We start from the raw sequence: 14,778 nt of genomic DNA on the forward strand, positions 1-14,778 counted from the left end.
TTTTTAAGTACTTAAGTGGAGTGATTTTTCCTTGTGATGCTTTAAGATCTGAATCTACCTTTTATTTGTGCAATCATTAATCGTATTCCACCGATTTCCATTATTTGAGATATACTTTGAAGTTTTGTTTTGTTAAACAATGAATTGCAATGAATCAAGTTGACTCTTTTCTTCACCGACCGTTTGGGAGATTGACACTAGATGACAAATTAGAAATAAAAAGACTAGTTCTTCACCAACCAACTGATTTGAATTAACACAGGTGTGGAAATCTCGAAAACGCTCTTTTAAAGTGACATGGTATAACAGACATGAATTGCTCACAGTTAGTTTAGAAAAAAAAAACACGTTTCTTTTGTTTTTATTGTCTACTTTTTACAGATACAACAAACACTGACAAATCATGGAAATCTATAGTCTATAGGCTATAGTGACCTTAACCACTTCCATCGTATTTCTTAACCTCCTGAACGTTGTTTTAGCACCGTTAAAAGAGTGAAAAATTTCTTGCGAAATTCAATGAAACAGGAGCGGTTAAATTCGTTAATGATTCTGTCAATTCACAAAGCTGAAATAGATGCCATTCCAGATTTCAATAAACACATTATAAAAAGATTTGCAGAGATGAAACATCGCCGTGCAGATTTTTTTTACAAGTACTAAAAGTAAGTAATTTCTGTCATAGGTTTTTTTTTTGCTCTTTTGATTTACATTTATCACATATTGATTGCATTATCTACCAAATCCAATCCTTTAAATGGTGGACAAAGAATAATTACAAAGACCTTTCATACGGGACTTGTATCTCAGTGTTGTGGCTTGTTGTTTTCATGAATTATTTGTTTTTGTGATATTTGTCCACTAGTAGAAACCATCGACTCTCACCCCACCCTTCCAAAAAAAGAGAGTTTTTAACATGTGCTCTCTCCTCTTAATCGTGTTCACTGTTTTAGAATTTTTTTTCTTCTTCTAAACATAGCACCACCATATGCCGTCAATACGCCACGCCGCTGGTAATCTGTTTGAAAAATCGATTTTTGTTTTGGGTGAATGTGAAGTTTTGGGGTAAAATTATGAAAATAGCTGGTAAGGAGAGAGTTAAGCAACACATTTCACTGGAACTATGCACTTCTTTGTTAAAGCAAACCCCTTATATCTTATATAAGATACTGGACTTTCTATAAACGATAATGCTTTTCACTTACAGTGTGCACGTTTGGATTAAAACGTCATTACGTAACTCACATATATACATTTTGTCACTGAAACAAACACTTGTAAATAAATGTTTTACCATTATCATATTAAAGCAAACCCCTTTAATATTTATACCACATGGGACCATAAAGAATGCATGTTATAATATAGGCAATCTTTATTGTCATTATTTATGTGATATTCACCGTTAAAAGTAGGTCATCAGTTTTGTATAATAAGCGGCCACGGTCTGTCTGTTTTTGTGTATGTATTCATACCTATGTGTTGAATGCAATTTTTTTAAATGTAGGTATTATTGAACTTATATGTGTTATATGTGTACAAGGAATGCTATTTTCACCTATCAATGCTGATGGAAAGATGTATTGAAGCCCAGAAAGACATATTTATTTGCTTTATTGATTACTCAAGGGCATTTGATAAAGTTAGGCATTGTGAGCTATTTAATATCCCTGAAGGACTAGATATAGACGGAAAGATCTTCTAATTATTAGAAATTTATATTGGAAACAAAGAGCAGCCGTCAGGATTGAAGGAGAATTAAGTAAATATATATAAATTAAACGAGTTGTTAGACAAGGATGTGTTTTGTCATCAGACCTTTTCAATATCTACAACGAAACAATTATTTGAACTTTAGGAGATAGTCCAGGCATTAAGATCAATGGTGAGAATATCAATAATATAAGATATGCAGATGACACAGCACTAATTTCAGACTCAAAAGAAAATTTACAAGTAGTCACAGAGAGTGAACGTATGGGGTTATACTTAAATGTAAAAAAGACAGAATGCATGGTTGTATCAAGGAGAGAAAGCAATGGAGAAACTATAAAACAAGTTCAGACATTTAAATATCGTGGATACATAATAACTTCAGATGGCAGATGTAGCACAGAAATTAAACGAAAAATTGCAATGGCTAAAGATAGTTTTAATAAAATGAGTCTAATTTTTAAAAACCACAATATCTCAATGACAACAAAACATAGGGTTTGAAGGCCTATGTATGGTCAGTATTATTATATGGCTGCGAAAGCTGGACAATTACAGAAGACATTAGAAAGAAACTGAAGGCAGCAGAAATGCGGTTTCTTAGAAGGATGCTAAAAATCTCATGGACAGCAAAGAAAACTAATGAAGAAGTATTAGAGCAAGTTGAACCTAAATGGTTATTAATTCGTACAAGAAAAAGACAAATGCTATTTTTTAGGGAATCTAAATCGACATAAATCTATTGAACATCTTGCTCTCACAGGAAAGATAGAAGGTAAAAAGAATAAAGGTAGACCAAAAAAAAAAACATATTTGAATAGTTTGAACAGCTGGGTGACAAAGAAAGAGAAGAGTAATATTAGTTTTCTGAGGTTATCTGATCAGAGAGATGAATGGCGTACCATGATCACCGATGTCTGGCACAGACTTGGTACTTGGAGAAGAAGAAGAATATGTGTCAGGGCATGACATAATCAGCTGGAAGGTGAAAATTTTGGATTTGCACTTTTTTTGCATTTTCTGAAAGAATATGCTCCCTAAAACATTTAAATCTATATTTGAAGTAGACGGGTGATTTTTCATGAAGTCATAGTCAGATGTATGGGAAAGGTATCCAGCAACTTTTCTCAAATTTCATACTTTTTCAACTTGACTAGCTGTAAAAAATATTTAGAAGTGAAATTAAGCCTTGATATTTCCCGAAGATCTACAAAAAGGATTGATTTAATCATTTATGACAAGACCTTATTTTTAAAGATAAAATTGACCTTCTAACTAAACTTGGCAATTTCGCAGTTCAAACCTTTTCACCATCCGACTGATTATGTTTTTCACTGTAACATATATTACATGGACAATAAGTGCATTAAAATTGAAAGATTAATGATTTTACGAAATAATATAAAACTAACATGGGAGCTGCTAGGAGAAGTTATCTCCACCTGCCATCTGAGAAGAGTGCAAGCTAAGTTCAATAGGATTCAATAGTCTGATGTCACGTCTGCCCAGCAAGGAGCAGTTTTTTCTAAACAAAGAAAATCGGTACACTTTAACTTCATGCTGATAAGAACTTTTTCATTTGTCAAGTGATCAGAACGTATAAAAGTCAAAACATGATCAGATTTATGTTTTTCACCTCTCGATACACTTTTATGCTCGTCGGAGAAGTATTTCATAAGGGCGTCCACTATTGTTCTGATAGTTTTGAACGAGTTACTAAGTTACTATTCGTCATTAGGAGGAAGTGACGTGACGACTGTTAAAGCCTATTAGATGGGATGCTGAATCCTGGACGCACGGTGCTGGTGAAGGGAGATAAAAGGAAACATAACTATCGTGAAGTATACAGCAGAACTAGTTGCCGTATCTATTCTCCGATTTGTTGCCAATTGCGCAATGCCCTAATAACTTCATTTTTTTTAAAATTGAGCTTTTATATAGCGCAAAATCCACTAAATATGCTTTACAAGGGCCCCTGGCCAACGGTAACATTTAACATTTAAGACAGAACATGACGCCGGTAAGGCGTTATTACAATTTTTTTTCGGACTGAGACGACGCTGTTACGGCCGGGTATTCATTTTACACTTGAGTACGGTGAGAGAATGTGAGTAAAGAGGCTTCTCTAAGGACTCAACCATGCGCCGAGCGAGGCTCGAACCCAAGACCTTCCGATCCCGAAAGCGAGTGTCATACCACAACACCACATAGCTTCACGGCCTGGTGAGAAAAAGAAACCCCCCAAAAAAACCCAAAAAACTCAAATTGTTTCACATTCGTGTAAAAGTTTATTGTTCTCCACAAATAGTAAGATTAATACTTGAAGGTCATCTAGAGGTAACTTGAGTTCTAATGAGATCAACTACATTTAACAATTAATTACTTATAGATTATTGATATTTTAAAACAACTTTAAGAACAAAATTAATCTACTTTATTTCGTGCAAAGCAAATCACATGAATAGTTTTATTAATATTCCTTTCGATTTGCATGATGGAGTTATTACCCTTGATATGATTTTGAAATGGATAAAAATTTTCCTCTTCAAAAACAAAACAAAACAAAGCAAACAAAAAAAAAAAAAAAAACAAAACAATTTATATTTTTTATTTATAGTTGGGAAGATTGATATTCTTGAAAGAAAATTGGCCGATTTAATGTCAATTCGACGACTACTTGAAGGTCATTCAGTGGTCACTCAAGTTTAAGGTCAGCTACAATTTCAATTATTTGTAAAGGTTTGATAAATTAAAATATTTTAAAGAATAAAAAAAAAACATCTTTTATTTCTGTTAAACAACTCGCAGACATCGTAACTGGGGGATTCGTTTTTAAAAAATTGTATGAGTTATTGCCCTTGATTTGATTTGTATGTGAATATAAATATTCCTTTTTTAATAATATCTTAGGCATCACGCTATATTTAATCGATCGATCTAGTCAGCTGATCCTGCGTAGGACGTTGCTTCCCGAACTTTCTTGCGAAACAGTTTACGGTTTTCCGCCAGTCACTTGCTTGAGTTGTTGTCATTCCCAGCCATTCACATATATCTTGTTCCCAGCTTCTTGTTGGTCTACCTCTTCCTCTCTTGCCGTCTACCCTTGTCTGCAGAATGTGCTTTTCTAATGATTCGTGGCGATTCGTATATTTGATACTACTGGCAATATTAGAATTTTTTGGAACAGTGACAACGCTGTTAACGGCCAGGTACTCATTTTACACCTGAGTACGATGAGAGAATGTGAGTAAATCCAAGGACTCAACTATGCGCCGAGCGAGGCTCGAACCCGGGACCTTCCGATCCGAAAGCGAGTGTCTTACCATAAGACCACATTGCCGCACTTTTAAAATGGTGCTTCGAGTTGGCATCCTCTATAGACGGAATGGGTGAGACACACATGGCTTTTGGGGGTTTTCTTTCTCATTTAGCAATAGCAAAAAACGTGTTCCATAAAATGCGACCAGTTGTGTCAAACAACAACCTGAAGTTGAAGACCAGAATGAAAGTAGTAGAAACATATGTTATAAGTACCCTTTTATATGGTTGTGAAACGTGGACGATTGACGTAGGATGTACGAGGAGGTTAGAGGCATTTGAGATGTGGATGTATAGAAGAATGTTGAGGCTATCATGGACAGACGGGTATACGGCCGAAGAACTGTTGGAGAAAGTGAGAAAGGGAAGAATGTTGATCGATACCATCAGAAAGAGGTAGTTACGGTTTCTGGGACATGCGTGGAGAAGAGACGGAATAGAAAAGTTGGTAACATCTGGGATGATCGAAGGAAAGAGAGCTAGAGGAAGACAAAGAATGACATCTCTAAATAACCTAAGAATGGCCAAATGCGATTTAAAAAGCAACACAGATTTGATGCGCACCGCAGAGGACCGTGATTCGAGGAGACAGCTGACAGGCAACGTGCTCAAGAGTACAAGCCACGATGGATGATGATTCTAATCTCGATTGTTTGTTGGAGGATTAGTTCTCGTCTCGGTTTGAAAGATTATTATAAACGTTAACGGTTACACATAATAATTTTGTGTTTAGGTGTGATTCATCTTGGTGGGCTGAGCAAGCGAGTATTTTACCTATAAGTATAGCATAAATAGATAAATGTAATAATGATGTCTATTTTGATGTTGTTGTTGATGTATTTTGTCCGTAGTTTGTTTTGTTGTATTTTGTATTTTGTTTATGTTGTTTTTATCCTTTTTTTGTTTTTCTAGTTTTTTTTGTTGGAAAAAAGGGGGTGGGGGAAGTTGATCGCGGTTGTATTTATTTATTTATGAATTTATTCATTCAGTTATTTATTTATTTATTATTATTCATTTTTAAATTGCGTTTGTTTTCAACGTTTGGATTTTGATTTCTTTATATTGTTTTTCTAACAGGTCTGCGGTAAAATATTGTTTGAAAAATAAAAATGAAAGTAATAGTCTGTGCTTAAAAGTCCTGCTCTGAACGGCGCAATTTGAGTCCCTGGAAAAGGCTTTTTACAGGCAGTATCTCACTGTACTCGAGTCTATAATGGGTAATTGACCGTGAACAGCTTTGTCTCCTTCGTAAAAATACTCGGCGTATAGATAGTTCGAAGATGACGTCACTCAGGTCTTTGTTATTGTTTTTTTGCCATCCGCGTTTATGAGTAATGCTCACTGAACTGTATTAACCAGACTATAAACGTTCATGGATACACACAGTTCAGTGTGTAGGTCCGTAATACTTCCGGATGGCAATGTTATGAGCTTCTAAGCCAAGAGCATACTCTATAGACATGTCCCGACCTATTATATTATAATGTTTAGTGTTGCTGGAGACACTGGAGGCAGGAGAAATGTGGTTTCTTAGAAGGATGTTAAGAATATCATGGACAGAGAAGAAAACTAATGAAGAAGTATTAGAGCAAGCTGAAACTAAAAGGTTATTTATTCGTACAATAAGAAAAAGACAAATGCAATTTTTAGGGCACCTAAATCGACATAAATGTATTGAACATCTTGCTCTCACAGGAAAGATTGAAGGTAAAAAGAGTAAAGGTAGACCAAGAAAAACATATTTGAATAGTTTGAACAGCTGGGTGACAAAGAAAGAGAAGAGTAATATTAGTTTTCTGAGGTTATCTGATCAGAGAGATGAATGGCGTACCATGATCACCGATGTCTGGCACAGACTTGGTACTTGAAGAAGAAGAAGAAGTGTTGCTGTTATTTGTTCTTGTTTTTGAGAGTTTTACGGCGCTTGCAACACATTTAGGTTATATCAGCGCCAGTAAAAAGGAAGAAAATGGGATTGTAAAAAGTTGTTGAATTACAATTTAAGCAACCAAGAATACGGGAGACAAAGGGGAACTGGTTCAAATAGGCAACAGATGTAGATTCCAGGAGCACACTATCAAAGTACTTAGTTTGAGATCACTAAATGTCTCATCCAGACACAAGCACAGGTGCCCACCAAGAGAAACACTATCAATTGTTTACAAATCATACATGTGTAAAACGAAAAATAATACGATGCATCACAGAGAGATGATTTACAAGGGAAAAAAATATCATCTTCCAGATTTAACTATACATTTGACTGTTTCCCTCATAGCCTGCCAGGACAAAACCAAGTAATCTCATTCCAAGACAAAGACAGAAAGCAAGTTGGAAAACAGATGTTTTTGGGGGATAGGAGACACAGTAATTGCCACTGCGGGAAGGTCAGGAACCCCACATAGGAGGGGCGTCTTGTGAAGCCATTTAAACATATTTAGTGAATAATACAAAAGGAATCAAGTATTTTTCTCTTAATTCTCTCTTTACCGATCGTTTTCAGTATTTTTGTCTTAATTCTCTCTTTACCGATCATTTTCAGTATTTTTGTCTTAATTCTATCTTTACCGATCATTTTCAGTATTTTTGTCTTAATTCTCTCTTTACCGATCATTTTCAGTATTTTTGTCTTAATTCTCTCTTTCGCGATCATTTTCAGTATTTTTGTCTTAATTCTCTCTTTACCGATCGTTTTCAGTATTTTTCTCTTAATTCTATCTTTACCGATCATTTTCAGTATTTTTGTCTTAATTCTCTCTTTAGCGATCATTTTCAGTATTTTTGTCTTAATTCTCTCTTTACCGATCATTTTCAGTATTTTTCTCTTAATTCTATCTTTACCGATCATTTTCAGTATTTTTGTCTTAATTCTCTCTTTAATAATAATAATAATAATAATAATAATAATAATAATAATAATAATAATAATAATAATAATAATAATACTTTATTGCATCCCAAAAGGGAAATTTTTGTACAGACGTGTTATAATTTACACATAAGATAAAAATACAATGGAAATAGGATGTATATATATAAAAAAGGAGCAGCTCTATAACCAGAGCTGCGCTTTATAATATGAATAATTTCAACACTGTAAAATAGTTAAAACTGTCACTATAAATTGAAAATTGAAAAGATTGCAAAACAAATAAATTAATAAATTAATATTTATATTTTTATAAAGTAAAAATGAGAAATAATTATATAAATGATTATTGCTTGTTGTTATAAAGCCTAATACTGGACGGCAGAAAAGATTTTCGGTGTCTCTCTGTTTTCGTTGAAATAGAGAAAGGGCGACCACTTCTTTCTGACATAATAATTGATGGTCTTAGTGGATGATACTGGTCATTTAATATTTTAGTTATTTTATTTATACAAAATTTCTCGTATAAAAGATCTACATCGTCAACATCATTTATATAGTGTTTAATGGATTTTTTAATATTTGAATTTATTTTGTTCTGTTTACCGATCATTTTCAGTATTTTTGTCTTAATTCTCTCTTTACCGATCATTTTCAGTATTTTTGTCTTAATTCTCTCTTTACCGATCATTTTCAGTATTTTACCAAAGTGGCAGGCTTACCCAGCAGAAAAAAAAATGATTTTTGAAACTCAAACAATCTCTCTACAAAACAACTTTTTATGTCTTATTAATTAACCCTCTCCTTACCAGCCATTTTCAGAATTTTCCACAAAACTTCACACCCAACCAACACAAAAACAGACATATCTTGCTCAAACAAAATGCAACAAGCACATTCTATACATAACATTGCTCGACAACATGAACTCTATATTACAGAATGTCAAGTTTTTATAGCTATAGCGAAAAGAAATGAAATCTGGATGAGAAATGTGACGATTTTCCAATAGGTGATAAGGAGAGGGTTCAACAAGGATTATTGTGATGTAGAAAATAAATCTGATGTTTTTGTTTTGTTTTTAAGGGTTTTACGGCGCTTGCAACACATTTAGGTCATATCAGCGCCAGAAAATAAATCTGAATAAGAAAAAAAAAAATGTATAACAAATGTGACGATTTCGCTGTAGGGGGTACGGAGCAGGAGGGTAAATAAAATCTTACACGAAAGACAAAATAAACAACTCCATTTACTCATACTATGATATATTTATTTCGATAATTAGAATAAAAGCAAATAAAAATCATTTAAATGTATTACATCATTGACATATAAATAGAAATTGAAGAATTCAATTGATTTGTTTTGGTTTTGATTCTTTTTACTTCTTTGGTTTTGTTTTGTTTTGTTTTTTCTTTTTGTGTTGTTTTTTTTTTTGTGTTTTTTTTTTTTTTTTTGCTAGATTATTTTTGGTTATCACACCCGACTAAAATATCCACCTAGGCTAAAACCCAATCCAAAATGATATTATATTATATTCTATATTTGGTTTCTCATTCTTGATACGGTTATTAATTCGCAATGTTTTTTTTAAAAAGACAATAAATAAGAAAGAAAAAAATATTATTATATAGAAAGCGACATGGTATACTTGATTTGGTTCCAGCACTATTTATTTTTAAATTGTTGATTAGATATATAAAGCGTTAGAAACAAGTATCAAATAAAAAGCAAATAACAAATAAAGGCATACAATTTTGTTTTATTTTTGATATTCTTGGATTACAAGTGAGTGGAGCAGGCACTTATGTTGATAACAACAAGACATGAAGTGAGTAGGAAAGCGCCAGAAGACAATAGAGAATTTTTAAAAAAATTCGCTGCGGCGATGGGGGCTCGAACCCGCGACCTTACTCGTACGACAACTCCGCCTGGCCGGGGGAGAACGTGACTCTACCGTATGAGCTATCACGTGACTCTACCGTATGAGCTATATACGATCGTGGATAGCTCATACGGTAAAGTCACATTCTCCCCCGGCCAGGCGGAGTTGTCTTACCAGAAAGGTCGCGGGTTCAAACCCCCATCGCCGCCGCGAATTTTTTTTTCATTCTCTATTGACTTCTGGCACTTTCCAACTCACTTCATCCCTAGGGTTTGATGTCACGACTTTTCTTGCCTATCCTGTCAAGTTCGACTTCAATCTCAATAATTTTCCTTTATTAGTTTATCCCAACATAACATCATAGAGACAAGATGGTCCGTATTCCACCACGGCCCCTTATTCCACATTCCTCTACGAGACGATAGTTTGTTTTGTTTTTAAGGGTAATACGGCGCTTGCAACACATTAAGGTCATATCAGCGCCAGTAAAAAGGAAGAAAATGGGATAGTAAAAAGTTCTAGAATTACAATTAAAGCACCCAAGAAAAGGTAAGACAAAGGGGAATTGGTTCAAATAAGAAACAGGTGTAGATTCCAGGAGCACACTATCAACGTACTTAGTTTGAAATCACTAAAAGTCTCATCCAGACACAAGCACAGATCCTCACTAAGAGGAATACACTGAACTGTTTTACAAATCGTATATATAATATAAAGAAAACATAATACAATGCATAACAGAGAGATGATTTATAAGGGGGAAAAAAACATCTCCCAAAATTAACTATACATTTGACTGTTTCCCTCTCAGCGAGAGTATCCGGCCAGGGCCAGGACAAAACCAAGTAATCTCATTCCAAGACAAAGACAGAGATTGAGTTGGAAGACAAATATAAGGGGATAGAAGACAAAGAAAGTGCCTCCCTGCCCACTATGGGAGGTGGGGAAGAGCCGATAGGAGCACATGTCGTTACAGAGAGAACGTCAACATAGCATTGTGCATGCGTCTCTCTTATCAACAGAGGAAATCTATCGTTTGGTTAATGAGATATCACTTTAAAAATGTTATTATATAGATAGAATGAAGTTGACGTCACTCGGGTCTTTGTTTTTGATTCTTGCCTTCTGCGTTTATGAGTAATTCCCACTAAACTGTATCAACCTGACTATAAACGTTCAAGGTTACACATAGTGTTGTGTGTTATTCCGTTTTACTTCCCGATAGCAATGTTGTGAGCTTCTTAGCCAAGCGCATACTATCTAAATAGATACTTATATAAAATAAAAATATAACCAATAAACTTATTTTGATGAAAAGTTCAGTCATGCACAAGTTACATCGTTTCTCGGCGATCTTTTCATTTTGTCTGAGTTACCAAACCGTGAAGTCAGTGATTTCACGGCAGGTAATCTTAATCTTGGGTGCATTCCTTATTATTTATTTGTCATTCTTTGCAACACAACACTGTGAACTTTTTATCAAGATAAGTTTATTGGTTATAATATCTTTATTTTATAAAAGTATGCATATAATAACATTTTGAAAGTGATACCTCATTAACCAAACGATATATTTCCTCAGTTGATAAGAGAGACGTACTCGCAATGCTATGTTGACGTTCTCTATGTAAGGCCATGTTGACAAGAACCTAAGCTACCCCACGAACCAGCAAGAAGACTAACGCAATCAAAACACAATGCCCAGAGATGGCACTTGCACGTCCACCCGTGTCTTCGTGAATGATGGCGTACGCACGGACTTGCACACCGCTGCCTCCTACAAATTTCACAGGGCTGGTGTGGAATCGAAATCCTTTTGGAGGAAGTTTCCCGATGTCCTTGACATTCTCCACGATAATCCTCTGTTTGCCGAGCAGCAATACGTGTACAGGGTATAGACTTTGCATGCTATCAGGGCTCATTGTATCTGTTCCAAGTATGAGGATGTCTCTCTCATTCAATAGGAAGGTTGCGGCATCAACGCCGACTACGGGGAATGTGTAAGTGCTGTAGAGATTTGAGAATGGGTTGGGTTGAGGTGGGGAGAAACATTTTTTTAAAAGTCAAAGAAATCGCATGAATGATAAAAAAAAAAACCAAGATTGTGGATTTTAAAAGACATTTTTAGCTCTTACGTTCACAATATAAGCTTACGCTGGAATTTATTTAAATAAAGACACGATGGTGTGATCGCAATAAGGTCGGAACAAAAATATGGATAATTGTGGCATCATAATTAATTATGTGAAGTTTACGTCAACTAGTGTATGATGGAAAATGGGTACGTAATTCTCAGACAGATTTTGAAAGTATTGAAAAACATATTTGAATAGTTTGAACAGCTGGGTGACAAAGAAAGAGAAGAGTAATAATAGATTTCTGAGGTTATCTGGTCAGAGAGATGAATGGCGTACCATGATCACCGATGTCTGGTACAGACTTGGTACTTGAAGAAGTGTGTTGCTGTTGTTTGTTTTTGTTTTTGAGGGTTTTAGGGCGCTTGCAATCAGACAGATTTTGAAAGTATTGAACAAAAATGAAAACAACAACAAAATAATAATAATAATAATAATAATAATAATAATAATAATAATAATAATAATAATAATGAATAATGAAATAATAATAACATAATATAATAAATAATGTAATAATAATAATAATAATGTAATAATAATAATAATAATAATAATAATATAATAATAATAATAATAATAATAATAATAATAATAATAATGTAATAATAATAAATAATAATAATAATAATAATAATAATAATAATAATAATAATAATAATAATAATATAATATAATAATAATAATAATAATAATAATAATAATAATAATAAAAATAATAATAATAATAATAATAATAATAATAATAATAATAATAATCATAATTATAAATAGAATCAAAAGACTTAACATGGAGCTCAACCTCATACATACCGCCATACCGTTTTGAAGCGATAGGTCAGTTTTGTCAAAGTTGATTAAATCAAGTTTTATATTAGACGCCGTCGTTGGGGACAATGAGTCTTGTTTAGAAAACTTGCAACAACAAAAATCCTACTTCTAATTCAATGTTGATTGTAATTTCAATTCACTTCATTCTAGTTTAATCAGTTCACTGGCGTACAATGGAAAGAAAAAAATAGTTGAGCTTTTACATAGCGCAATATCCACTAAACGTGCTCAAAGCGCTTTACAAAGGGTCCCTGACCATCAGCAACACGTAACACAAAAGACGAGACATGAAGTAATTTTTTTTCCCGACAGAGACAACGCTGTTAACTGCCAGGTACTCATTTTACACCTAAGTACGGTGAGAAAATGTGAGTAAAGGGTCTTTTCTAAGAACTCAACTATGCGCCGAGCGAGGCTCGAACTCAGGACCTTCCGATCCGAAAACGAGTGTCATATCACAAGACCACATAGCCGCACATTCCACCACGTACTTAACCCTTTGGCCAGAAAACTTGTCCTTGAAATATCGATAGAAATCGATCGATATTGGAAGATTTTGCCAAGATGAGTTGTCATTTAACTCTCTCCTTACCAGCCATTTTCAGGGCTCGAACTCAGGACCTTCCGATCCGAAAACGAGTGTCATATCACAAGACCACATAGCCGCACATTCCACCACGTACTTAACCCTTTGGCCAGAAAAAATTGTCCTTGAAATATCGATAGAAATCGATCGATATTGGAAGATTTTGCCAAGATGAGTTGTCATTTAACTCTCTCCTCACCAGCCATTTTCAGGATTTTCCCCAAAACTTCACACCCAACTAACACAAAATATATATTTTTATCACTTAAACACAATAAATAGCGGTAAAGTTCTTGCGATACATGCTTTCTATAGCAAAACATACTCTACAACACACTGTTCATTTTCTTTAAATTTTATGATGTAGAAAAGAAATTTGAATAAGACAAAATGTTGGTTGTATCGTAACGAATGTGACGATTTTCCTATAGTTGGTAAGGAGAGGGTTAATTCGATCGATATTTGAAGGACGACTTTTCTGACCAAATTTTTATATCCGTGTCTCTCCAAGGTACGGCAGTTAAGTGATTAATCCGAATTTTCACCAGAATAACGCATTGGGCCATGCCATCATTACTTTGCTTCGTGCCCGAAAGGTACCGAGTTCGAATACCGGCCGCTGCGCTGTGTGGTCTTGAGCAAGTCACCTGCCCCTAGCTCAATTTGGGGCGCTGCACTGCGGCTGATGCCTGGGTTATTCCAGTCTTCGTTTGGAATAGACCCTCAAGAGCAATTTCCCCCATGGGATGAATAAAGGGAATTTCAGTTTTTAATTTTTTTTCTTTATTTTACTCGAGATATTATTATGATCATAAAATGCGGATATGTGGTCTAGTGGTATGACACTCGCTTTCGGATCGGAAGGTCCTGGGTTCGAGCCTAGCGCTCGGCGTTAGTTGCGTCCTTGGAAAAGGCTCTTTATTCACATTCTCTCACCGTACTCAGGTGTAAAAGGTGTACCTGGCCGTTGACAGCGTTGTCTTTGTCCGAAAAATTGTAATATCGCCGAGCAGGCGTCATGTCCCGTCCTACTTGTTAAATGTTGCTGTTGACCAGGGACCCCTTGTAAAGCGCTTTGAGCACATTTAGTGGGTATTGCGCTATATAAAGCTCAATTATTTTTTTTTAAATCAGGGACACTTTTACCTGTATCGTTTTTTTTCTTCACACTAGTGTATGCAAATGTCTTTTGACCAACGCAATACTAACGATGAAATGATATTTGTTATATTGGTTTATGTTTCATTCATCGTGTTTTGTTGATAAAGGGGAAACTCGAAACATCCACAGTATCTGTCTTCGTCTAATAAATTGAAGCTTACAATTCAATACCTATCTTTATTTTCTTTTTTTCACCTTCGAGCTTCAAACAGCAACATTTTCATTGTTAAATAATAATTGAGCTATAATTAGTAAATAGTAGTAAATAACGAATTTATGT

At 34.5% G+C, this 14,778-nt stretch overlaps 1 protein-coding gene and 1 long non-coding RNA gene across 3 annotated transcripts in view; both read right to left on the reverse strand.

Moving 5' to 3' along the window:
• The window catches only part of LOC144956713 (uncharacterized), a 224,672-nt gene that overhangs the window by 67,125 nt on the left and 142,769 nt on the right, over nucleotides 1-14,778 (reverse strand). The gene's annotated exons all lie outside the window — the stretch shown is intronic.
• Nucleotides 9,149-14,778, reverse strand: part of LOC144956530 (isatin hydrolase-like) — a 36,223-nt gene continuing 30,593 nt past the window's right edge. For both annotated transcript variants that reach the window (XM_078887088.1, XM_078887089.1), the window contains exon 6: nucleotides 9,149-11,792. In XM_078887088.1, the coding sequence (XP_078743214.1) occupies nucleotides 11,435-11,792 (358 nt within the window). In that variant the 3' untranslated portion in view covers nucleotides 9,149-11,434. The remainder of the gene's footprint in view (nucleotides 11,793-14,778) is intronic.

The sequence above is a fragment of the Berghia stephanieae genome, chromosome 11 (assembly GCF_034508935.2).
Source record: "Berghia stephanieae isolate SIO BIC M18660-M18661 chromosome 11, UCSD_Bste_1.3, whole genome shotgun sequence".
Taxonomy (NCBI): Eukaryota; Metazoa; Mollusca; class Gastropoda; order Nudibranchia; family Aeolidiidae; genus Berghia; species Berghia stephanieae.